General features: G+C 40.1%; 1 protein-coding gene across 3 annotated transcripts in view; it reads right to left on the bottom strand.

Moving 5' to 3' along the window:
* LOC129813043 (syntaxin-binding protein 6-like) overlaps window positions 1-25386 on the bottom strand; it is a 154763-nt gene that overhangs the window by 8525 nt on the left and 120852 nt on the right. For 2 of the 3 annotated variants that reach the window (XM_055865189.1, XM_055865188.1), the window contains one exon: window positions 463-620. In XM_055865189.1, the coding sequence (XP_055721164.1) occupies window positions 463-620 (158 nt within the window). Of the gene's footprint in view, window positions 1-462; window positions 621-20497; window positions 20609-25386 lie in introns of all 3 variants that reach the window. The other variant, XM_055865187.1, reaches the window with a different exon arrangement.

Genomic DNA, 25386 nt, shown 5'->3' with positions numbered 1-25386 from the left:
GGAGGCCCGGTGCACAACTGAGAAAGAGGACAAGTACATTAGTGTGTCTAGTTTGAGAAACAGACGTCTCACAAGTCCTCAACTGGCAGCTTCATTAAATAGTACCCGCAAAACACCAGTCTCAACGTCAACAGTGAAGAGGCGATTCCGGGATGCTGGCCTTCTAGGCAGAGTTCCTCTGTCCAGTGTCTGTGTTCTTTTGCCCATCTTAATCTTTTATTTTTTTGGCAAGTCTGAGATATGCCTTTTTCTTTGCAACTCTGCCTAGAAGGCCAGCATCCCGGAGTCGCTTCTTCACTGTTGACTTTGAAACTGGTGTTTTGCGGGTACTATTTAATGAAGCTGCCAGTTGAGGACTTGTGAGGCGTCTGTTTGTGCTATCTTTTAAAAACAAGGACATTTCTAAGTGACCCCAAACTTTTGAACGGTAGTGTATGTGTGTGTGTGTTGTGTATGTTTCACCTTGTGTGCAGTGACGGCGAACTGCTCAGCACTGTTCTTCATCTCCCCTGTTTTCTCCTCAGCCCTGCCTAAGCGCTCCCCTCGCTCGTTCAGCGCCTGGCTGGCCTTCTGTACAGCGCTGGTCACACTGTCTGCTGCCGAGTGGAGTATACTGTTACCTGGAGAGGAGGGCAATATAGAAAGAGAGAGAGAAAGAGAAAAATGAGAGAAGGCGGGAGGGGATGGGATAAATATAATAAATTATACATTGCCTTCCATCTAATCACTATAAACAAAATAACTCGGAACAGGTAAAAAATAAAGTTACTCCAAATCAGGAATGCCAAGGAAGCCAGCTATTGAGTTTTTCTACAGAGATTGGTTTCCTGTGAGAAACGAGCCAATGAAATTAAGCTGCAGCCCGACGTCGGTACACTTATGACAACAGCCAGCTCAAGTGCAGGGCGCGAAATTCAAAATATATATATTTTTTAAATATTTAACTTTCACACATTAACAAGTCCAATACAGCATATGAAAGGTACACATCTTGTGAATCCAGCCAACATGTCCGATTTTTAAAATGTTTTACAGGGAAGACACAATATGTAAATCTATTAGCTAACCACGTTAGCAAAATACACCACTTTTTTTACTCCAACAGTTTTTTACTCCATCAGTAGCTATCACAAATTCGACCAAATAAAGATATAAATAGCCACCAACCAAGAAACAACTTCATCAGATGACAGTCTTATGACATATTTATTGTATAGCATATGTTTTGTTAGAAAAATGTACATATTTCAGGTATAAATCATAGTTTACATTGCAGCTACAGTCAGAAATTGCACCGAAAGCAGCCAGAATAATTACAGGCACCAACGTCAAATACCTAATTACTCATCATAAAAAAATTCTGAAAAATACATAGTGTACAGCAAATGAAAGACAGGCATCTTGTGATTCCAGCCAATATTTCCGATTTATTAAGTGTTTTACAGCGAAAAAAAAATGTAGCGTTTCATTAGCTTAGCACAATAGCCAGAAACACTTGGGCGCCGGCGACTACGACAGATATATGAAATAACATCATAAAATGGATCTTACTTTTGCTGATCTTTCATCAGAATGTTGGACAAGGTGTCCTTTGTCCAGAACAGTCGTTGTTTGGATTCAGAACGGACACTTTCCCTCTTCATTTAGCAAGCGCGCTAGCCGGGTGGCACGACACTCTCCATGTCAACAAACGGAAGAGAACGGAACACGGCAAAACTCCAGAAAAAATTTCAATAATCTGATGAAACCATATTGAAAAAACATACTTTACGATGATATGGTGACATGTATCAAATAAAATCAAAGCCGGAGATTGTAGTCGCCTATAAGGGCAGCTAAACAAAAGGCAATCCCACTGTCCAGCTCGCGCTCTTCAGAGTACCGAAAATGGTGGACACGTCATTCCAAGATGATGTGTTCCATCTCAGACCAAGATAATCACCTCATTTCTTCTCTCACAGCCTCTTGACACCCAGAGGAAGGTGTATGACGTGCATGTATACTAATAGGTCTTGTGCCCATTTATAGGCAGGAAGAAGAACAGAGCATCGATTTCAGACTTTCCACTTCCTGGTCAGGAAATGTGCTGCAGAATGAGTTCTGTTTCACTCAGAGAAATAATTCAAACGGTTTTAGAAACTAGAGAGTGTTTTCTATCCAATAGTAATAATAATATGCATATTGTACGAGCAAGAATTGAGTACGAGGCCGTTTGAAATGGGCACATTTTATCTGGCTACCCAATACTGCCCCTTGCAGCCCAAACAGGTTAAAAACCTCGTCACACTCCTCATTTGCAAAGCTTAGACCGATGAGGTCTATCACGCCATTTCTCTCAAATTGAACAGAAACATCCTCCTCACTACTTGAAAGTGTACCAAATAGCTCCAGGTGTTCCTCTTTTCTTTAGTAAAACTTTAGCGCTCATTCTCTTTTCTTCCTCTCAGACTGAAGTGAGATAATGGCGGAGAGGGGAGGGAGTGTGTCTGACAATCCCTGGCGGCACACCTGTGTGGATGAGAGGAAAGAACAGAACAGTCTTCCTCCAATAGTCCCAACCCTGCGGATGTGTCAAAGTGGCAAGCAATTAATCTACGCTCTGGACAGCGCGCCCTGCCGTCGACCCACAATGCTAACAATCGCTGCTTTTGGTCCGGGACCTCCATCTCCTCAAAGCGTTGACTTCAGAGCCATTACTCTGACAGTGCTTTATAATTATTGCTTTATGTGGTGATATATCCAAGGGAGGCGCCAATTTAAACAGTTTTGAGCATTGTTTTTGCTTTGAAGTGTATTCTATTGTTGACCTTGCTTGGGTTATTTTGTTGTCTGGGAAGGAGGACAATGGAATTGTTTTTTCATCAGTTGTTCCAAGGTTGTGAACGAGCCATTCTTCAGCAGAACTGGGGACTGGTACTGCAATGTTCTGTATGCACAATGGACAAAAAGAAACACCACAAAAAAAAGAAAAGAAAAAGGGGCCAGCTCTAACAATGTGCTCCTCTCAACTTGCTGGCTGTGGAAGGAATAGAAATACAACGGAACTCAATGTAACTGATGCTTTCACTGTTAGAAGAGGATGGCCCCTTGGGGTTACAGTTCAGGACCAAACATCCCATGCAATGACACAAACATGCTGACCAGACCGGACACGTCGCGTGTGCGAGCGTCGCAAAATAAATGTAGAAATCCATGTTATTCAATTATTGCACCCACACTGCTCGCATCTGCGACGCCAAGGGCTAAAATAGAACTCATTCCTATTTCTGACGCAGATCGCGCTGCAAGTCCGGCCTCTCCCATCTCCTCATTGGTTTATAGAAGCAGGTACCCACGTGCCATTTCCTCATTGGTTATACCCACGTGGGTGATTGAAAGACGAACTGTTTTGCCGGTAGTCATGGTAATACAATGAAAGTTTAGATGCGATCACCATATAAGTTAAACAAAGAAAAAGCCTGGAAGGAGGAGAGATGACTAGAAACGATTCGGTTGGCCGTTTTATGTGTGGATTAATTGTCGGAGTAGAGATCCTTGTGCATTTCAGGTAAAATAACAACTCAATGTTTATATCCCAGGACAAATTAGCTAGCAACAGCAAGCTAGCTAAATAGGACAAATTAACGTTAGCTAGAAAGTGTAAGCTAACTAGCTAAATTGCCATACATGTTCAATGCTTTTCGACCTGTCCCCAAATTAATGTCATTGGTTCAGAGTTTGTTTTGATATTTTAATCTGCGTGTCGTGATCATGTTTGGTGTTGGGGGGCAAAATAAATTTATGCACGATAGCGCACGCGCGCAGCCGGTTTGGGTTCCGTGTTACAAATGTAGATCCTTCGAACAACAAATGTAGATCCTTTGAACACTCCCAAACAGGGACAGATCCCAATCAAAGGTTTATTCACATGCTCCAATTAGGCAGTTATTTATCTTATAACTTGTCCTTATGTAGGTAAAACGAAGCGTGAATTAAAAGTAAGAATCTCGGACAGTCATTTTAACATGTCTTCCAAAACGGAATCCACACTGTAGAGTGTATACAGGTAGGCTGACTGACTGATAGATAACTGGCAGAGTTGTGGTGCAGCGGGGTAGATGACAGCCCAAAGCAGATGGGATGCCAGCTGGTCTTACTCTCCTCTCTCCTCTGCTTTCCTTCAAAGGAAGTTAACTTGATAAAGTCAAAGCCGTCCGCTCACACAGACCTACTGGGAGGAAGAAAAGCTTTCCCCGGTTTCTCTACCAGACAGGCTAAATCACCAAAAGATAGATAGCAGATTTGACTTCCCTCAAGGCTCTGGATTTCATTACAGTCCAGGGAAGGAGAAGTCTTAATTTAGCATCTTCCTCACAGTAGTGAAAACTAAGTACTTGTATTGGGACACAGGTGTCAAGTCTTCCTCTATGTCTCCCTCCAATCCCTTAAAAAAACTCCTCTTCCCCTGAAAACAGAGAAGGAGGGATGAGAGCTCTTTACCTCCATCCAGATCCCGTTTATCCCCCCTTCTACTGAGAGAGAGCCCAGAGACTCTTCCGTCTCTTTCTTGCTTCTCACTTGTTTCCCTGGGCAGGGTGGTTCCGGCCTGGATGCTGGTTGAGTCCCCCCTCCTATGCTGGTTGAGTTCCCCCTCCTATGGTTCATGTCAATAAAGAGAATAGCAGGGAGGCAGGTTGTGTGGTGACTGTATGGCCCTGGGTCTTTACTCTGTAGAGTTGATTTAGGTGCCGTCATGCTGTAAGGGGGATTTGTAGGTGTGAGGAATGGCATGGTGATTCAACACTGTCCTCGGATTCTGTTGAGATCTCTCCACAAGAACATGGGGGAAGTGATGCCTTGCCTTTAACAAGCACCTCTGTTCTTTTTTTTGGGGGGGGGGGGGGACCAAGGCAATCTCCGTTCATTGCAAAATGCCACTTCAGTGTTAAAGTCGGGTGAGAGAGCAGGCAAAACAAATTTGGGTGAAGTGTTGCTTTTACATTTGTTATAGAGGTCGACCGATTTCAAATTTTCATAACAATCGGAAATGGGTATATTTTTGGACAACGATTTGGCCGATAAAAAAAAAAAAAAAAGTTCTATTTTTTTTTTTACACCTTTATTTAACTAGGCAAGTCAGTTAAGAACACATTCTTATTTTCAATGACGGCCTAGGAACGGTGGGTTAACTTCTTATGGCTGCAGCCCGACGCCGGTACACTTATGACAACAGCCACTTCAAGTGCAGGGCGCGAAATTCAAAAGATATATTTTTTTAAATATTTAACTTTCACACATTAACAAGTCCAATACAGCATATGAAAGGTACACATCTTGTGAATCCAGCCAACATGTCCGATTTTTTAAATGTTTTACAGCGAAGACAGCACGTATATTTATGTTAGCTCACCACCAAATACAAAAAAGCACAGACATTTTTCACAGCACAGGTAGCATGCACAAAGCCAACCTAACTAACCAAGAACCAACCAACAAACAACTTCATCAGATGACAGTCTTATAACATGTTATTCAATAAATCTATGTTTTGTTCGAAAAATGTGCATATTTCAGGTATAAATCATAGTTTACATTGCAGCTACAATCAGAAATTGCACCGAAAGCAGCCATAATAATTACAGACACCAACGTCAAATACCTAATTACTCATCATAAAACATTTCTGAAAAATACATAGTGTACAGCAAATGAAAGACAGGCATCTTGTGATTCCAGCTAATATTTCCGATTTATTAAGTGTTTTACAGCGAAAACAAAATATAGCGTTATATTAGCTTACCACAATAGCCAGAAAGACATGCCATTTCCCAGTAGCAAAAGGTTAGCGATCTCAACAAACAAGCAAAAGATATATAATTTTTGACTAACCTTGATATTCTTCATGAGATGACAGTCCTATAACATCAGGTTATACATACACTTATGTTTTGTTCGAAAATGTGCATATTTAGAGCTGAAATCAGTGGTTATACATTCTGCTAATGTAGCTCTTTTGTCCCACAACGTCCGGATTTTTCTGACACTTTTATGACACACATATTCTGACCAAATGACTATTCATAAACATAACTAAAAAATACATGTTGTATAGGAAATGATAGATCCATTAGTTCTTAATGAAATCGCAGTGTTAGAATTCTAAAAAATAACTTCATTACGATATGCAGCTTCGGTATAGCTAGAGTACCCAAACGTTGGGCGTCGGCGACTAGTTCACATGTACGACAGATATATGAAATAGCATCATAAAATGTTTCATACTTTTGCTGATCTTTCATCAGAATGTTGGACAAGGTGTCCTTTGTCAAGAACAATCGTTGTTTGGATTTAGAACGTCCATTATCCCTCTCGATTCAGCAAGCACACTAGCCAGGTGGCACGACGCTCTCCATGTCAACAAACGGAAGAGAACGGAACACGGCAAAACTCCAGAAAAATGTTCAATAATCTGATTAAACTATATTGAAAAAACATACTTTACGATGATATGGTCACATGTATCAAATAAAATCAAAGCCAGAGATATTAGTCGTCCATAACGGCAGCTAAACAGAAGGCAAATCCATGTCTCTCTTCGCGTCTTCCTGAAAACAGGAAATGGAGGACACGTCATTCCATGAGCTGTAATTCGAGTCCAGATCAAGTTACACAGTCCATTTCTTCTCTCACTCCTTGTCGACATCTAGTGGAAGACGTATGAAGTGCATCTAAACTAATAAATAACAAGGGATTTAATAGGCAGCCCCTGGAACAGAGCCTCAATTTCAGACTTTCCACTTCCTGTCAGGAAGTTTGCTGCAGAATGAGTTCTGTTTCACTCACAGATATAATTCAAACAGTTTTAGAAACTAGAGAGTGTTTTCTATCCAATAGTAATAATAATATGCATATTGTACGAGCAAGAATTGAGTACGAGGCCGTTTGAAATGGGCACATTTTATCTGGCTACTCAATACTGCCCCTGCAGCCCAAACAGGTTTTAACTGCCTTGTTCAGGGGCAGAACAACAGATTTTTACCTTGTCAGCTCGGGGATTCCATCTTGCAACCTTACGGTTAACTAGTCCAACACTCTAACCACCTGATTACATTGCTCTCCATGAGGAGCCTGCCTGTTACGCGAATGCAGTAAGAAGCCAAGGTAAGTTGCTAGCTAGCATTAAACTTATCTTATAAAAAACAATCAATCAATCATAATGACTAGTTAACTACACATGGCTGATGATATTACTAGTTTATCTAGCGTGTCCTGCGTTGCATATAATCGATGCGGTGGCATTCGCGAAAAAGGACTGTCGTTGCTCCAACGTGTACCTAACCATAAACATCAATGCCTTTCTTAAAATCAATACACAAGTATATATTTTTAAACATGCATATTTAGTTAATATTGCCTGCCAACATGAATTTCTTTTAACTAGGAAAAATGGTGTCACTTCTCTTGCAACAGAGTCAGGGTATATGCAGCAGTTTGGGCCGCCTAGCTCATTGCAAACTGTGTGAAGACTATTTCTTCCTAACAAAGACAGCCAACTTCGCCAAACGGGGGATGATTTAACAAAAGCGCATTTGCGAAAAAAGCACAATCGTTGCACAACTGTACCTAACCATAAACATCAATGCCTTTCTTAAAATCAAAACACAGAAGTATATATTTTAAACCTGCATATTTAGCTCAAAGAAATCCAGGTTAGCAGGCAATATTAACCAGGTGAAATTGTGTCACCTCTCTTGCGTTCATTGTACGCAGAGTCAGGGTATATGCAACAGTTTGGGCCGTCTGGCTCGTTGCGAACTAATTTGCGGAATCTAAAACAAAAATCCAGAAAATCTCATTTTATTTTCAAGTAAACTCTAAAGTACTTTTTTAGAAGATTGTGGTCTATGCGCAGGCTGCTCGAGATTATTGGATTGACAGTTCTGTGCGCCTAGTGATGGGCATTATTTCCACTTCAGAAGCGGCATTCCTTTACAGAAAAGAAAAATGCCTATTCAGTGGCACTTTGAATCTATCACCATAGAAGGTTTCGTGTTGGCGTTTTAAAAGCCATAGTGTAACCTTACAGACAAACAAACATGCCATAGCCGAGGCACTTTCAAGGGTATATAACTGTGGTAGATATACTGTACAGTGCATTCGGAAAGTATTCAGACCCCTTCACTTTTTCCAAATTTTGTTATGTTACAGACTTAATCTAAAATGGATTAAATTCATTTTTTTCCTGATCAATCTACACACAATACCCCATAATGACAAAGTGAAAACAGGTTAAAAGAAAATGTTTGCAAATGTATTACAAATAAAAAACAGATTACTTATTTACACAAGTTTTCTGACACTTTGCTATGAGAATTGAAATGAGCTCAGGTGCATCCTGTTGCCATTGATCATCCTTGATGTTTTCTACAACTTGATTGGAGTCCACCTGTGGTAAATTCAATTGATTGGACATGATTTGAAAAGGCACACGCCTGCCTATAGAAGGTCCCACAGTTGAGCAAAAATCAAAACAGGAGTTCGAAGGAATTGTCTGTAGAGCTCCGAGACAGGATTCTGTAGAGGCACAGATCTGGGGAAGGGTACCAAAACATTTCTGCAGCATTGAAGGTCCCCAAGAACAAATTGGCCTCTCTTATTCTTAAATGGAAGGAGTTTGGAACCACCAAGACTTTTCCTAGAGCTGGCCGCCCAGCCAAACTGAGCAATCGGTGGAGAAGGGCCTTGGTCAGGGAGGTGACTAAGAACCCGATCGTCACTCTGACAGAGCTCCAGAGTTCCTCTGTGGAGGTGGGAGAACCTTCCAGAAGGACAACCATCTCTGCAGCACTCTACCAATCAGGCCTTTATGGTAGAGTGGCCAGACAGAAGCCACTCCTCAGTGAAAGGCACATGACAGGCTGCTTGGAGTTTGCGAAAAGGCATCTAAAGACTCTCAGACCATGAGGAAGAATATTATCTGATCTGATGAAACCAAGTCTGAACTCTTTGGCCTGAATGCCAATTGTCACAACTGGAGGAAACCAGGCAGCACTCATCACCTGGCAAAATACCATCCCTACGGTGAAGCATGGTGGTGGCAGCATCATGCTGTGGGGATGTTTTTCAGCGGCAGGGACTGGGAGACTAGTCAGGATTGAGGGAAAGATGAACGGAATAAAGTACAGAGATCCTTGATGAAAACCTGCTCGAGAGTACTTAGCACCTCAGACTGGGGTGAAGGTTCACCTTCCAACAGGACAACAACCCTAAGCACACAGCCAAGACAACCCTATTGTACACAATGCTACACATTTTCAAGTAGCACTAGTTTAAGGTGAACAACAACAAAGGCCTTTAGTCATAACTATTATGGAAAGTGTTTGATTAAATGTATAATGTACAGATAAGTAGATGGTGCTGCTACTCTACAGGAGAGTGTCTCTTAGCCCCATTTCTCTTAAAACACCCACTGAGACTTCAGGGCAGCGTACTGGCACACAATTCATACTGGATGGTAATTGACTTTGCTTGAGCTTGCATTTTTAAGATATAGTAAATATGAAGGCTCATGCAAGAGTGTGTTTAAGCTTGCAAGCATGTGTGTCCCTGTAAGAATATATGCCTGAGCGTGTGCGTGCATTGGTGTGAGTGTCTGAACTGGGTGAGTTACATAACCAATCAAGCAGGCTTTGACAGTAAATGGCGGTTGACAGTCCTCATCATTAGGACGATTAAAATCGTTCTGTGTTCACAATCACAACATTACATTGTGTTGGCCTGACCTGTGATCACTTGATGGGGCATTTGACTTTTCTTTCACTTTTGTTGCAAAAAAAGGGTTTTGTCTTTTGTTCTGTCCCCTTTTGTTTTACAGGCGCGCCCTGATTGTGTTGATATAATGGGAGTGTAGAAACACATTCTCCCTGCATTGTTGAATTAGGAGTTCCCTGGGACATAGAACACTGACTCAGGAAGGTCAGGTTCCTTCACAGGGATAGTCAGTTAATTCTTTACGAAAGCCCCATTTCAGAAAAACTCACTAGCCAAACAGAAGTACATTATCATAACAAATTAGAGGTTGACCATTTATCATTTTTCAACGCCGATACCGATTTATTGGAGGACAAAAAAGCCAATACCGATTTAATCGGCCGATTTTATTTTTTATTTGTAGTAATGACAATTACAACAATACTGAATGAACACTTATTTTAACTTAATATAATACATCAATAAAATCAATTTAGCCTCAAATAAATAATGAAACATGTTCAATTTGGTTTAAATAATGCAAAAACAAAGTGTTGGAGAAGAAAGTAAAAGTGCAATATGTGCCATGTAAAAAAGCTTTAGAGTAAATACCGTGATTTCCCAATACATTTAGTAGAAGGAAAAAAAGAGGAGAGATAAGAAAGATCAACAGAGACTGGCGTAACCAACACAGGATGAACTGAAGTGTCACCACCCAACAGGATGGTATCACGCTGGCACACACCGCTACCGCTGTGCCCACCAAAACCCCCAGCTGGCAGCAGGGAAACCAACTGCCCTACGATGCCCTCATATACAGATTAGGAGACAAATCAAATTGGATGTTCCCAACTCCTCCTTCACGTATCTGCAATTTAATTAAAATGCAAATCCTGACATTAACTTCTAACCTGAGCTGCCCGCTGCTCTTAACTTATGGCTGCAGGGGCAATATTGAGTAGCTTGGATGAAAGGTGCACAGAGGTGCCCATATTAAACGGCCTGCTCCTTAGTCCCAGTTGCTAATATATGCATATTATTCATATTGGATAGAAAACACTCTGAAGTTTCTAAAACTGTTTGAATTATGTCTGTGAGTATAACAGAACTCATATGGCAGGCAAAAACCTGAGAAGTTCCACTTCCTGTTTGAATTGTTTCTGAGGTGTCAGATTTTCAACAAAGCTCTCAATTGAAATGACAGCGAGATATAGATGAGTTTTAACTTCCTACGGCTTCCACTAGATGTCAACAGTCAACAGAACTTCGTCTGATGACTAATGTGAAGGGGAGCCGAAGGAGACAGGAATGAGTAATCACTTCCACGAGCTGATCACGCATTCACCATGCGCCTTCACATGAGTAGGACGTCCGTTCCATCGCTCTTCTGAAGTCAGTCTAATTCTCCGGTTGGAACGTTATTCAAGATGTTAACAACAGTCTAAAGATTGATTCAGTACATCGTTTGACATGTTTCTACTGACTGTTACGGAACTTTTGGACATTTCCTCACGTTATAGTGGAGGCGCTTTCTGACTTTGGAATTGTTTACAGAAGGCGCGAACCAACGCAGCTAATTGGACATAAATAACGGACATTATCGAACAAATCAAGCATTTATTGTGGACGTGGGATTCCTAGGAATGCATTCTGATGAAGTTCATCAAAAGTAAGGAAACATTTATCATGTATTTTCTGGTTTCTGTTGAGTCCAACATGGCGGCTAATTTGGCTATTGTTCTGAGCTCCATCTCAGATTATTGCATGATTTGCTTTTTCCGTAAAGTTTTTTTGAAATCTGACACAGCGGTTGCATTAAGGAGAGGTATATCTATAATTCCATGTGTATAACTTGTATTATCATCTACATTTATGATTAGTTTTTCTGTTGAACGATGTGGCTATGCACTATCACTGGATGTTTTTGGAACTAGTGAATGTAATGTGCCAATGTAAACTCAGATTTTTTGTTATAGATATGAACTTTATCAAACAAAACATGCATGTATTGTGTAACATGAAGTCCTATGAGTGTCATCTGATGAAGATAGTCAAAGGTTAGTGATTAATTTTATCTCTATTTCTGCTTTTTCTGACTGCTATCTTTCGCTGGAAAAATGACTGTGTTTATTGTGGTTTGATGGTGACCTAACATAATCGTTTGTAGTGCTTTCGCTGAAAAGCATATTTGAAATCGGATACTTTGGTGGGATTAACAACAAGAATAACTTTAAAATGATATAAGACACATGTATGTTTGAGGAATTTTAATTATGAGATTTTTTTATTTTTTATTTGGCGCCCTGCACTTTATCTGGCTGCTGTCATATCCATCCCGGTAGCGGGAAGCAGCCATAAGAAGTTAATACTGTGTTAATCCTCGTTCGACCCTGAAGTTAAAGTAATTAGGAAAAACAAGATTCTTCTGACATTTTCAGCATGGAGGAGGGAATTCAACCTTGCTACAGTAGCTAGTAGGGCGGTTGCCCTTTCATTTCGTCACTGCTCTGCTGATAGGTGTGCAGCAGTCAGGGACTGGGGATGCTAATGGAAACAAACATGGAACATTCTGCCTCAATGTACCATAGAAACACTGTCTAACTAATTGAGCAAATTGCCCACATGAAAGTTTAAATGTCAGTGTAAAACAATCTGGCCTTAATGGCCATGTATTCTAATAATCTCCACCCGACACAGCCAGAAGAGGATTGGCCACCCCTCAGAGCCAAGTTCCTTTTTAGGTTTCTTCCTAGCTTCATGCCTTTTTTGGGATATTTTCATATCCACTGTGCTTTCACATCTGCATTTTTTGCTCATTGGGGTTTTAGGCTGCACATCTGTATAAGCACTTTTAACAACTGCTGATGTAAAAAGGGATTTATAAAATACATTTCACTGATTGATTGATTGAGGGTTGCATATTATACTGAAAAATCATAACCCTGTTCATAATTGCCTTGCTAATATTAGTTCAAGAGGAATTTGAGCATTAATTGGTATTGAGGTGAATATAGAAATTCATGGTAATTTTGTGACTGTATTTTAGGGCTGTAACGGTAACTGGATAACCATGACATTGGCGGTCTTTGATGAAGACCGTCATGAAAATGAAATAACCATCAAAACTGTATAAAAAACCTTTGTTTTGAATAAAATAAATGATTAACTTGATTTGAATGTAGATATACTTTACCCATTGTGGGAGTGTTAACTATTGATGATATGTTATTGTTTTGCTAACTGTATACATCTCCTCGTCTTTCCAACTATCTTTTGATGCACCATAATCAGCAAATCCCCTATACGCGGGGGTGGGGTGCGGATAGGAAAGAAGTTGGGACCAGGGGTACCTATAGTACCCGTCGATCCTATAGCCTACAGGGTAGATGAAGGGGGGGGGGGGGTAGCTTCTGACCTTCACATCTGGCCTTATCATTATTACAGTAGATCGGAGGAGTGAGGTGAAAAACATTTGCGCACATTTCTGTTTCAAACCTAGCAACGATAGAGAACCAGATGACTTGGACCAGCCTGTTTGCAGAATATGTGCAAAAACCATTCCTACTAATAATTTCAGCACCAAAAATCTTTGGAACCACCTGAGGATTAACCACCCTACGGCCTATGCCAAACTTGGGTTAGCCACCACAGCTGCTGCTACTGCCACGCCATCCACATCTGGTCAGCGGCAACTCAGTATGGCACAAGTCTTGCTCGAGGCACACTATACAAAATCGGGACACTGATAAATTGCGAGCACTTAAAGGAAGAATAATTTGTACATTTGACAGAGTTACTGGGGAGAAGGTACAGTTGAAGTCGGAGGTTTACATACACTTAGGTTGGAGTCATTAAAACCCGTTTTTCAACCACTCCACAAATTTCTTGTTAACAAACTATAGTTTTGGCAAGTCGTTTAGGACATCTACTTTGTGCATGACACAAGTAATTTTTCCAACAATTGTTAACAGACAGATTATTTCACTTACAATTCACTGTATCACAATTCCAGTGGGTCAAAAGTTTACATACACTAAGTTGACTGTCCCTTTAAACAGCTTAGAAAATTCCAGAAAATGATGTCACGGCTTTAAAAGCTTCTGATAGGCTAATTGACATAATTTGAGTCAATTGGAGGTGTACATGTGGATGTATTTCAAGGCCTACTTTCAAACTCAGCCTCTTTGCTTGACATCATAGTAAAATCAAAAAAAAAATCAGCCAAGACCTCAGAAAAAAACATTGTAGACCTCCACAAGTCTGGTTCATCCTTGGGAGCAATTTCCAAACGCCTGAAGGTACCACGTTCATCTGTACAAACAATGTATGCAAGTATAAACACCATGGGACCACGCAGCCATCATACCACTCAGGAAGGAGACGCGTTCTGTCTCCTAGAGATGAACGTACTTTGGTGAGAAAAGTGCAAATCAATCCCAGAACAACAGCAAAGGACCATGTGAAGATGCTGTAGGAAACAGGTACAAAAGTATCTATATCCACAGTAAAACGAGTCCTATATCGACATAACCTGAAAGACCGCTCAGCAAGGAAGAAGCCATTGCTCCAAAACCCCCATAAAAAAAGGCAGACTACGGTTTGCAACTGCACATGGGGACAAAGATCGTACTTTTTGGAGAAATGTCCTCTGGTCTGATGAAACAAAAATATAACTGTTTGGCCATCATGACCATCGTTATGTTTGGAGGAAAAGGAAGGACGCTTGCAAGCCGAAGAACACCATCCCAACCATGAAGCACGGGGGTCGCAGCATCATGGTGTGGGGGTGCTTTGCTGCAGGAGGGACTGGGGCCCTTCACAAAATAGATAGCATCATGAGGGAGGAAAATTATGTGGGTATATATGTAAGTAGGTGTCCGAACCGACTTGCCAAAACTATAGTTTGTTAACAAGGAATTTGTGGAGTGGTTGAAAAACTAGCTTTAATGACTCCAACCTAAGTGTATGTAAACTTCTGACTTCAAGTGTATATGGATGAGGAATTGGTATATAAACTATGTTTAATTCCACAGGATTTCTTGGGTGGGGAACGAAACAGAAAATGGTACAGAGTATTTTGGAGCGAGCAACAGCCATGTACCCCTCACAGTCTGTGCAGACACCAAACTGACTCGCTACCTACAGGAACAGCCTGACCCAAAGGATAATCCCCTGACCTGGTGGCGAGACAACCAGACTTGCTATCCTTTGATGTGGAAGCTGGCACGCAGATACATGAGCCCCGCATTAGAGCAAATGTTCAGCACTGCAGGGAATATTGTTACCCCTGTCCACTCATGCCTCAAGCTGGACAAAGTCAATAAGCTCACCTTACTGGCACAAAACCTGGAGCTGGAGGTAGAAGATGATGCGTAGTTTGCATTTTACCAGCCGTCGCCGTTTGCAATAAAATAAAGATTTTTTATTCTATATTTAATGATTTTTGTTTTATTATAGGCCTATTGATCTACTGTTAATATGTGCTCTTACCTATTTATGTTGCTGCTGTTAGTAGTAAGTTATTGTAGAAGTGCTAGCATATGGCACTTTAGTAGCCTGGACTTTCTTTAATACAATGCACATTTTTATTGCTTTATGTTAAATAAATAAATGTCTCTTCTTAAAAAAGATTGTGTGTGTCTGACAATTCATGAATTATTCAACAGCAAGAGTTCCATATGCGGCACAGCCATTAGGCTAGTAAACTGCACTAAATTGAAAAAATTATATAGTTAATTAGCCTACTCCTGTCTATACAGAAATACATAAAATCATTCAAAATAGGCTACTACACCAGAAAGCAAGATTTGGAGGATCAGAGGATCATTAGCTTATTTAAAAAAACATGAGCTGTGGATTGTTTTAAAAGGTCCAATGCAGCTGTTTTTATCTCAAAATCAAATCATTTTGGGGGTAACAACGACAGTGCCATACCCTTGACTTATTCCACATGTTGTTGTGTTACAGTATGAATTAAAAATGAATACATATTTTTCTCTCACCCATCTACATACAATACCCCATAATGACAAAGTGAAAACTTGCTTTTAGACATTTTTACAAATGTATTGAAAATGAAATACAGAAATCTAATTTGCATAAATATTCACACCCCTGAGTCAATACATGTTAGAATCACCTTTGGCAGTGATTACAGCTGTGAGTCTTTCTGGGTACGTCTCTAAGAGCTTTGTGCACCAGGATTATATTTGCAAATTATACTTTAAAACATTTGTCAAGCTCTGTCAAGTTGGTTGTTGATCGTTGCTAGATAGCCATTTTCAATTCTTGACATATATTTTCAAGCCGATTTAAGTCAAAACTGTAACTAGGAATATTCAATGTTGTCTTGGCAAGCAGCCCCAGTGTATACCTGGCCTTGTGTTTTAGGTTATTGTCCTGCTGAAAGGTGGACTTGTGTATGAAAGAGGAGTGAACCAGGCTTTCCTCTACGACTTTGCCTGTGCTTAGCTCTTTTCCGTTTATTTTTATCCCCCCCAAAAACCCTCCTTAGTCCTTGCCGATGACAAGCATACTGTACCCATAACATGATGCAGCCAACACCATGCTTGAAAAAATGAAGAGTGGCATTCAGTGATGTGTTTGCTCAAAACATAAAGATTTGTATTCAGAACATAGTTTATTTTTTAGCCCAACATTTTTTATTTTATTTTAGTTTAGTGTATGTTTTGAATATATACACTGCTCAAAAAAATAAAGGGAACACTTAAACAACACAATGTAACTCCAAGTCAATGGCCTGCTGGAGGTCATTTTGCAGGGCTCTGGCAGTGCTCCTCCTTGCACAAAGGTGGAGGTAGCGGTCCTGCTGCTGGGTTGTTGCCCTCCTACGGCCTCCTCCACGTCTCCTGATGTACTGGCCTGTCTCCTGGTAGCGCCTCCATGCTCTGGACACTACGCTGACAGACACAGCAAACCTTCTTGCCACAGCTCGCATTGACGTGCCATCCTGGATGAGCTGCACTACCTGAGCCACTTGTGTGGGTTGTAGACTCCGTCTCATGCTACCACTAGAGTGAAAGCACCGCCAGCATTCAAAAGTGACCAAAACATCAGCCAGGAAGCATAGGAACTGAGAAGTGGTCTGTGGTCACCACCTGCAGAACCACTCCTTTATTGGGGGTGTCTTGCTTGCCTATAATTTCCACCTTTTGTCTATTCCATTTGCACAACAGCATGTGAAATGTATTGTCAATCAGTGTTGCTTCCTAAGTGGACAGTTTGATTTCACAGAAGTGTTGTTTAAGTGTTCCCTTTATTTTTTTGAGCAGTGTATATTCTCTACAGGCTTCCTTCTTTTCACTCTGTCATTTAGGTTAGTATTGTGGAGTAATACAATGTTGCTGATCCATCCTAATGTTTCTCCTATCACAGCCATTAAACTAACTGTTTTAAAGTCACCATTGGCCTCATGGTAAAATCCTTAAGCGTTTTCCTTCCTCTCTGTAAACGTAGTTAGGAAGGACGCCTGTATCTTTGTAGTAACTGGGTGTATTGATACACCATCCAAAGTGTAATTAATAACTTCACCATTCTCAAAGGGATATTCAATGTTCGTTTTTTTATTATTCTAATAGGTTCCTATTCCAATAGGTGCTCCTCTTTGCGAGGCATTGGAAAAGCTCATTGGTCTTTGTGGTTGAATCTGTGTTTGAAAAGCACTGCTCGAGAAATGCACTGCTCGACTGAGGGACCTTACTGATAAATGCATGTGTGGGGTACAACAATGAGGCAGTCATAAAAAATAAATAATGTTAGACACATTATTGCACACAGTGAGTCCATGCAACTTATGTGACTTGTTAATCAAATGTTTACTCCTGAATGTATTTCGTCTTGCCATAACAAAGGGGTTGAATACTTATTGACTCAAGACATTTCAGCTTTCATTTAATTAAAAAACAAAATACAGTTTGACATTATGGGGTATTGTGTGTAGGCCAGTGACACAACATTTTAAATTAATCAATTTCAAATTCAGGCTGTAACAACAAAATTTGGAAAAAGTCAACGTGTGTGAATACTTTTTGGAGGCACTAAGCACCTTGCTGTGTCTGTTTTCAATTAAAATTAACAAACAAAAATAGCTTCTTAGCAAAGAGCAATTTCGAAGGGCAAAAATATTGTTATTACTGTCTGAAAATTAAAAAATATCTGTTATTGGCAAAGGTTTGAAACTCATTTACCACCTAGTGATGTTACCAGGCAGGCAAAAACTCCATCCCAACAAAACAGACAGAAATTTAAGGCAGTTTTTTCAAACAGCTCTTACACTAAAAGGCCCTCGTCATAATTTTCACAAGTTCACAGTAATATTCTAACCTCGTAGTGTGGAAATGTATATACTGTATAAAACATAGAAACATCTAGTTTTTGACTGCACTGGGCTTGTCGGATAGGCGCACAATTTGGGCAGTGAGCACAGCAAATAGATGATTGTTGAGTTGTGAAAGAGGCATTTCGCAATATTTCAAAATACAATCACAGGAAAACCTAGTTTAGAATGGCTATTGCTGTAAAGAGAAGACAATGAAAAGACTGTCTTTTAGTTGTCAAAATAAAAAAAACTGTAGCCTATCTTATTGGCACCAGTGGAGCATCGCCCATATCCCCACTGAGTGTGCATATTCAATGTCTTTATTATTGGGTCAATGCCACTTGAAAGTCATGTTAAAAAAGATTCTGCTAATCTCTCCATTCATATAAAGTGTAGTAAAATTGAATGCAATGTGTTGATAAAAGGCCACATTTTTCCCTTGCAAAAAAAGGAGAAGAAATGTATATGATATAGCCTAGCCAACTCCATTACTTGCTGCATTGAAGTCATTTTTGCTAACAGTGATTCAATTGTAGTATTAGCCTAAATTATCCAATTTCTCATCACATTCGGGATAGTAGTATCTTAAATAGAAAGTCTGCAAATGTGATGATGCATGCAATGCTTTACTATAAAGGTTCATTTTTATGGTGAAAATTTGCTTTCCCAAACTGACCGCGTACATATGACATGCCAATCACCGACACCAGAAATTCCATGACCATCCCAACCCGAATGTTACTGTCCTTGTCAGATTTCAGATTGAGGGACTTAACTGCCTTGTTAGTAAAAGTATATACAGTGGGGCAAAAAAGTATTTAGTCAGCCACCAATTGCGCAAGTTCTCCCACTTAAAAAGATGAGAGGCCTGTAATTTTCATCATAGGTACATGTCAACCATGACAGACAAAATGAGGGGGAAAAAAATCCAGAAAATCACATTGTAGGATTTTTTATGAATTTATTTGCAAAGTATGGTGGAAAATAAGTATTTGGTCACCTACAAACAAGCAAGATTTCTGGCTCTCACAGACCTGTAACTTCTTCTTTAAGAGGCTCCTCTGTCCTCCACTCATTACCTGTATTAATGGCACCTGTTTGAACTTGTTATCAGTATAAAAGACACTTGTCCACAACCTCAAACAGTCACACTCCAAACTCCACTATGGCCAAGACCAAAGAGCTGTCAAAGGACACCAGAAACAAAATTGTAGACCTGCACCAGGCTGGGAAGACTGAATCTGCAATAGGTAAGCAGCTTGGTTTGAAGAAATCAACTGTGGGAGCAATTATTAGGAAATGGAAAACATACAAGATCACTGATAATCTCCCTCGATCTGGGGCTCCACGCAAGATCTCACCCCGTGGGGTCAAAATGATCACAACGGTGAGCAAAAATCCCAGAACCACACCCCCCGACCAAGTGAATGACCTGCAGAGAGCTGGGACCAAAGTAACAAAGCCTACCATCAGTAACACACTACGCCACCAGGGACTCAAATCCTGCAGTGCCAGACGTGTCCCCCTGCTTAAGCAAGTACATGTCCAGGCCCGTCTGAAGTTTGCTAGAGAGCATTTGGATGATCCAGAAGAAGATTGTGAGAATGTCATATGGTCAGATGAAACCAAAATATAACTTTTTGGTAAAAACTCAACTCGTCGTGTTTGGAGGACAAATAATGCTGAGTTGCATCCAAAGAACCCCATACCTACTGTGAAGCATGGGGGTGGAAACATCATGCTTTGGGGCTGTTTTTCTGCAAAGGGACCAGAACGACTGATCCGTGTAAAGGACAAAATGAATGGGGCCATGTATCGTCAGCTTTTGAGTGAAAACCTCCTTCCATCAGCAAGGGCATTGAAGATGAAACGTGGCTGGGTCTTTCAGCATGACAATGATCCCAAACACACCGCCCGGGCAACGAAGGAGTGGCTTCGTAAGAAGCATTTCAAGGTCCTGGAGTGGCCTAGCCAGTCTCCAGATCTCAACCCCATAGAAAATCTTTGGAGGGAGTTGAAAGTCCGTGTTGCCCAGCAACAGCCCCAAAACATCACTGCTCTAGAGGAGATCTGCATGGAGGAATGGGCCAAAATACCAGGCAACAGTGTGTAAAAACCTTGTGAAGACTTACAGAAAACGTTTGACCTCTGTCATTGCCAACAAAGGGTATATAACAAAGTATTGAGATAAACTTTTGTTATTGACCAAATACTTATTTTCCACCATCAAATAAATTCATAAAAAATCCTACAATGTGATTTTCTGGATTTTTCCCCCTCATTTTGTCTGTCTGAAGTGTACCTATGATGAAAATTACAGGCCTCTCTCATCTTTTTAAGTGGGAGAACTTGCACAATTGGTGGCTGACTAAATACTTTTTTGCCCCACTGTATCATTTTAGTTGAATATATCATTTTTTCTGTGCTTACCTCGTAAAAGTAGATGCCGACCTTGCCGTCGACTGTTTATAACAACTTCTTTCCTCATTCTGTTCAAAAAGACCTTGCAACAGAAAACGACTGAATCTACAGTTTCATCGTCTGTGACAAGAAAATGGAAAAGGAATGTCTCAATTTTGGTTTGTTTGTTATTTTATGTTGGACCCAAGAGATTACTAAATGTTGGATATTACTTGTTAATCCACAGTACAGTTTGTTCTAATATGGTAATTTTGGTTCACTTTGGTTAACTAATGTAATGTACTTGTTATGTTATTGAAAGGGTTTCATTCTAACAAAGGTATTATGAAACAAATACATATTTAAATTTAGGGTAACTGGAATTGATTAGGGAAGTTAGGGGACAGTTTAAATAGAAATGAAGCTTTGTTTGTTATTAAATTGATGAAAAGGTAGCCAGTATTCTAACAAGTTTCACTTGAGGTTAATTTGACTGCATGATGTATTAGTTCTGTATCCCATAAGATATCTCACAACAGTTTACAACGGAGCAAAGATGTCTGCTTGAAGTGCCATCCTGACAGTAGGCATTTGCATGACAGTTTCCAAAATGGTTCAATGGCAAGAAAATACGACTAGATTACCATTTAGCATCCTAGAATTCAAAAAGTGACAAAAGAAGCAGGCACCATTTTAAACTCCCTCTCACCATTCCAAGACAAGATCTGCCACTGAAGCAAAGAGGCCTGGGAGAATCATGGGGATGAGGGCGCGCTGCAGCTTGGCAGTCTAGCCTGATAACGAGGCGATTACCAAATTAGTCCAGCAGTGCTGCTTTATTGCAGGCCCTATTACACGGCCCATCAAGTATCCCGAAACAAGTGCCTGGCTGCACATCTCCTCTACACAGATCTAAAAAGGGACTAATGCCTCTGCCTCGTAAGTTGAGGGAAACACCTACACAACACTGATGAGGACAGAGACAAGCAATAACACGTGACCGTGATGGAAGTCTGATGAGAAAAATATGCCTGTCTTTATTCAATCAATAGCAATACAATTGCACTCTGTAGTTTCAATTTCCAGTCAATGAATAAGAGAAACAAGTATTAGGTGTATTTCATGCGCTTTTTTGTCTCAACATCTATTGTGTATGTAGTTCATCCCGCTACCACAAGGTAGCGGCAACGGAGTGCGTTTTAGAGCACCCCCCTCTTAACTATTTCTGGCTGCAAGCCCGAGGCCGGCCACAATATGACAACAGCCACTTCAAGTGCAGGGCGCGAAATTCAAAATATAATTTTTAGAAATATTTAACTTTCACACATTAACAAGTCCAATTCAGCAAATGAAAGGTACACATCTTGTGAATCCAGCCAACATGTCCAATTTTTTAAATGTTTTACAGCGAAAACAGCACGTATATTTATGTTAGCTCACCACCAAATACAAAAAAGGACAGACATTTTTCACAGCACAGGTAGCATGCACAAAGCCAACCTAACTAACCAAGAACCAACCAAACTAACCAAGAAACAACTTCATCAGATGACAGTCTTATAACATGTTATTCAATAAATCTATGTTTTGTTCGAAAAATGTGCATATTTCAGGTATAAATCATAGTTTACATTGCAGCTACAATCAGAAATTGCACCGAAAGCAGCCATAATAATTACAGACACCAACGTCAAATACCTAAATACTCATCATAAAACATTTCTGAAAAATACATAGTGTACAGCAAATGAAAGACAGGCATCTTATGATTCCAGCCAATATTTCCAATTTCTTAAGTGTTTTACAGCGAAAACACAATATAGCGTTATATTAGCTTATCATAATAGCCAGAAACACAAGCCATTCCCCAGTAGCAAAAGTTAGCGATCGTAACAAACCAGCAAAAGATATATAATTTTTGACTAACCTTGATAAGCTTCATCAGATGACCGTCCTATAACATCAGGTTATACATACACTTATGTTTTGTTCGAAAATGTGCATATTTAGAGCTGAAAACAGTGGTTATACATTGTGCTAACGTATTGTTATACATTGCACTTTTTCCCACAACGTCCGGATATTTTTCTGACACTTTTTCTGACACACATATTCTGACCAAATAGCTATTCATAAACATAACTAAAAAATACATGTTGTATAGGAAATGATAGATACACTAGTTCTTAATGCAATCGCCGTGTTAGAATTCTAAAAATAACTTCATTACGACATCCAGCTTAGGTATAGCGAGAGAGTACCCAAAAGCTGGGCGCAAACGACTAGCACAACATGTTCGACAGATATATAAAATAGCATCATAAAATGGGTCCTACTTTTGCTGATCTTTCATCAGAATGTTGCCGACAAAGGGGTCTTTTGTCGGGAACAATCGTTGTTTGGATTTAGAACGGCCTTTTCCCTCTCGATTTAGCAAGCACACTTGCCAAGTGGCGCGAATCCCTCCATGTCAACAAACGGAAGAGAACGGAACACGGCAAAACTCCCGAAGAAATTTCAATAATCTTATTAAACTATATTGAAAAAACATACTTTACGATGATATTGTCACATGTATCAAATAAAATCAAAGCCGGAGATATTAGTCGTCCATAACGACAGCTTATCAGAAGGCAAATCCAGGTCCCTTGACACGCTCTCCAGAAAACAGGAAACTGGTGACACGTCATACAAAGAGCTATTATACGAGCCCAGATCAAGTTACACACTCCATTTCTTCTCTCACTCCTTGTCGACATCAAGTGGAAGACGTATGAAGTGCATCTAAACGAATAAATATCAAGGACTTTAATAGGCAGCCCCTAGAAGAGAGCATCGATTTCAGATTTTCCACTTCCTGTCAGGAAGTTTGCTGCAAAAGGAGTTCTGTTTTACTCACAGATATAATTCAAACGGTTTTAGAAACTAGAGAGTGTTTTCTATCCAATAGTAATAATAATATGCATATTGTACGAGCAAGAATTGAGTACGAGGCCGTTTGAAATGGGCACCTTTTATCCGGCTACTCAATACTGCCCCTGCAGCCCAAACAGGTTAAAGCCCACCTCTGTATTATGATTCCACACCTTTCTTCAGATTAAGTACATCTGGCAGAGTGAATCAGCAGGCCTAATATGTCTCTTAGATAAAGGATGAACAAGGTTCCTCATAAACTAACAGAATCCACAATAAGCCTGTCGACCTTGTCCTGTCCTATCAAGCCTTTACAATCTCCTCTCAGCCCATAACAACAACTGTCCCGGAGATCAGACCAGCCAATTAATACCATGTTCACTAAGACATACGACTCTGCCGCATACAAATGGTGGCAAAGTGACAAGCCATTTATTTGTGTTTTCACGGCTAACAAAGAGGACGAGGTATTGAGTGGAGATCTTGTGTAGAATAGATAATTGCCTGTCAGGATGATCCAGTGTAGAGTAAGTGTCTCTGTTCTGTTCACAGTTCAGTGTTAATAAAGGCAAATCTAATCAGCATGAAAGAGCAATATCCCAGAATCCTCCAGTGGGTCATTAGCCCGTGTGTTCTAGCTGAGAAGTAATAAGATGTTATCGAAGGCATCTTAGTCACAACAAGTAATCTATACAAGCCTTCAACACACAACAACAAGCACCATTATAGTGACCATGTCAACCCCAACAAGGTAGTGTGTACATTACAACATGGTGCCTCTGACCCGTTGACTCGATTTGTGTTCTTTGTGACAATCAGGTCAGGTTCAATGGGACGAACCTTGTTCATTGTTACATTGACTGATGGAATATTCTTGTAATCTGGGAGGGTACAAGTCCAGTGTAGCTAAATAGATTTTACTACAGTACAGTGCTATGCAATACAATACTGTTGTTGCACAAAAGGGTTGAGCTATACCTATAGCAGACTTTCTAATAAATTACTGCATATGTGTATGAATCTTGACTGTGGTCCTGTTCCACTAAACTGATAACTTTGTAGTTGGGTTTCTGTCATCCCCAGGTAGGTGAGTCAGAAGAGAGGCGTCCAACACAGTTATTGTCCCACACCTGAGCAGCGTCATGATTTTTGTTTTGCACTGGTGTGAGACTTAAACTGGAGGGGACAGTGGTGGCAGCACTCAGGCATCCTCTCCTCCTGTCACTAGGTCTCTGGCTGGGCTGTCAGTCACGCTACTCATTATGGCATGTGAGATGAGAGTTTCATATGAGAAGACTGAGCAGGAAAGGCAATGTCAGGTCAATTTATTTCTAAAGCCTGTATCTAATATAATGTGTATTCAATTGACAACAGAGTCGTGGATCGGATAATGATAGTGAAACGAATCTCTTAAGTCAATTACCGGTTGAGCAGGTTGACATTAAAATAACGAATATCCGATGCCAAATACTGGAGCTACTGTTCCATAAGAAACCAATATTGCGAGGGCTTTGTGTAAAGGGTTTGATGTGTACTACATATGTATAGGCCTAGAGTACCAGTCAGAAGTTTGGACACACCTACTCATTCCAGGGTTTTTCTTTATTTTTTACTATTTTCTACATTTTAGAACAATATGAAAAAACACACTAAATCATTTAAGCTGGTTGAGAGAATGCCAAAAGTGTGCAAAGCTGTCATCAAGGCAAAGGGTGGCTACGTTGAAGAATCTCAAGTAAAATATATTTTGATTTGTTTAACACTTTTTTGGTTACTACATGATTCCATGTGTTATTTTATAGTTTTGATATCTTCACTATTATTCTACAATGTAGAAAATAATAAAAAATAAAGAAAAACCCTGGAATGAGTAGGTGTGTCCAAACTTTTGACTGGTACTGTATGTGTTGTTGCATAAGGGTGAAAGATTCACTGAGTATACCAAACATTAGGAACACCTTCCTAATACGGAGTTGCAAGCCTCATTAGCTCATTGTTATGGATGT

This window comes from Salvelinus fontinalis, chromosome 16, assembly GCF_029448725.1.
Source record: "Salvelinus fontinalis isolate EN_2023a chromosome 16, ASM2944872v1, whole genome shotgun sequence".
In the NCBI taxonomy this organism is placed as follows: domain Eukaryota; kingdom Metazoa; phylum Chordata; class Actinopteri; order Salmoniformes; family Salmonidae; genus Salvelinus; species Salvelinus fontinalis.
The sequence above is the reverse complement of the archived record's forward strand: the minus strand, read 5'-3'. Positions and strand labels throughout refer to the sequence as shown.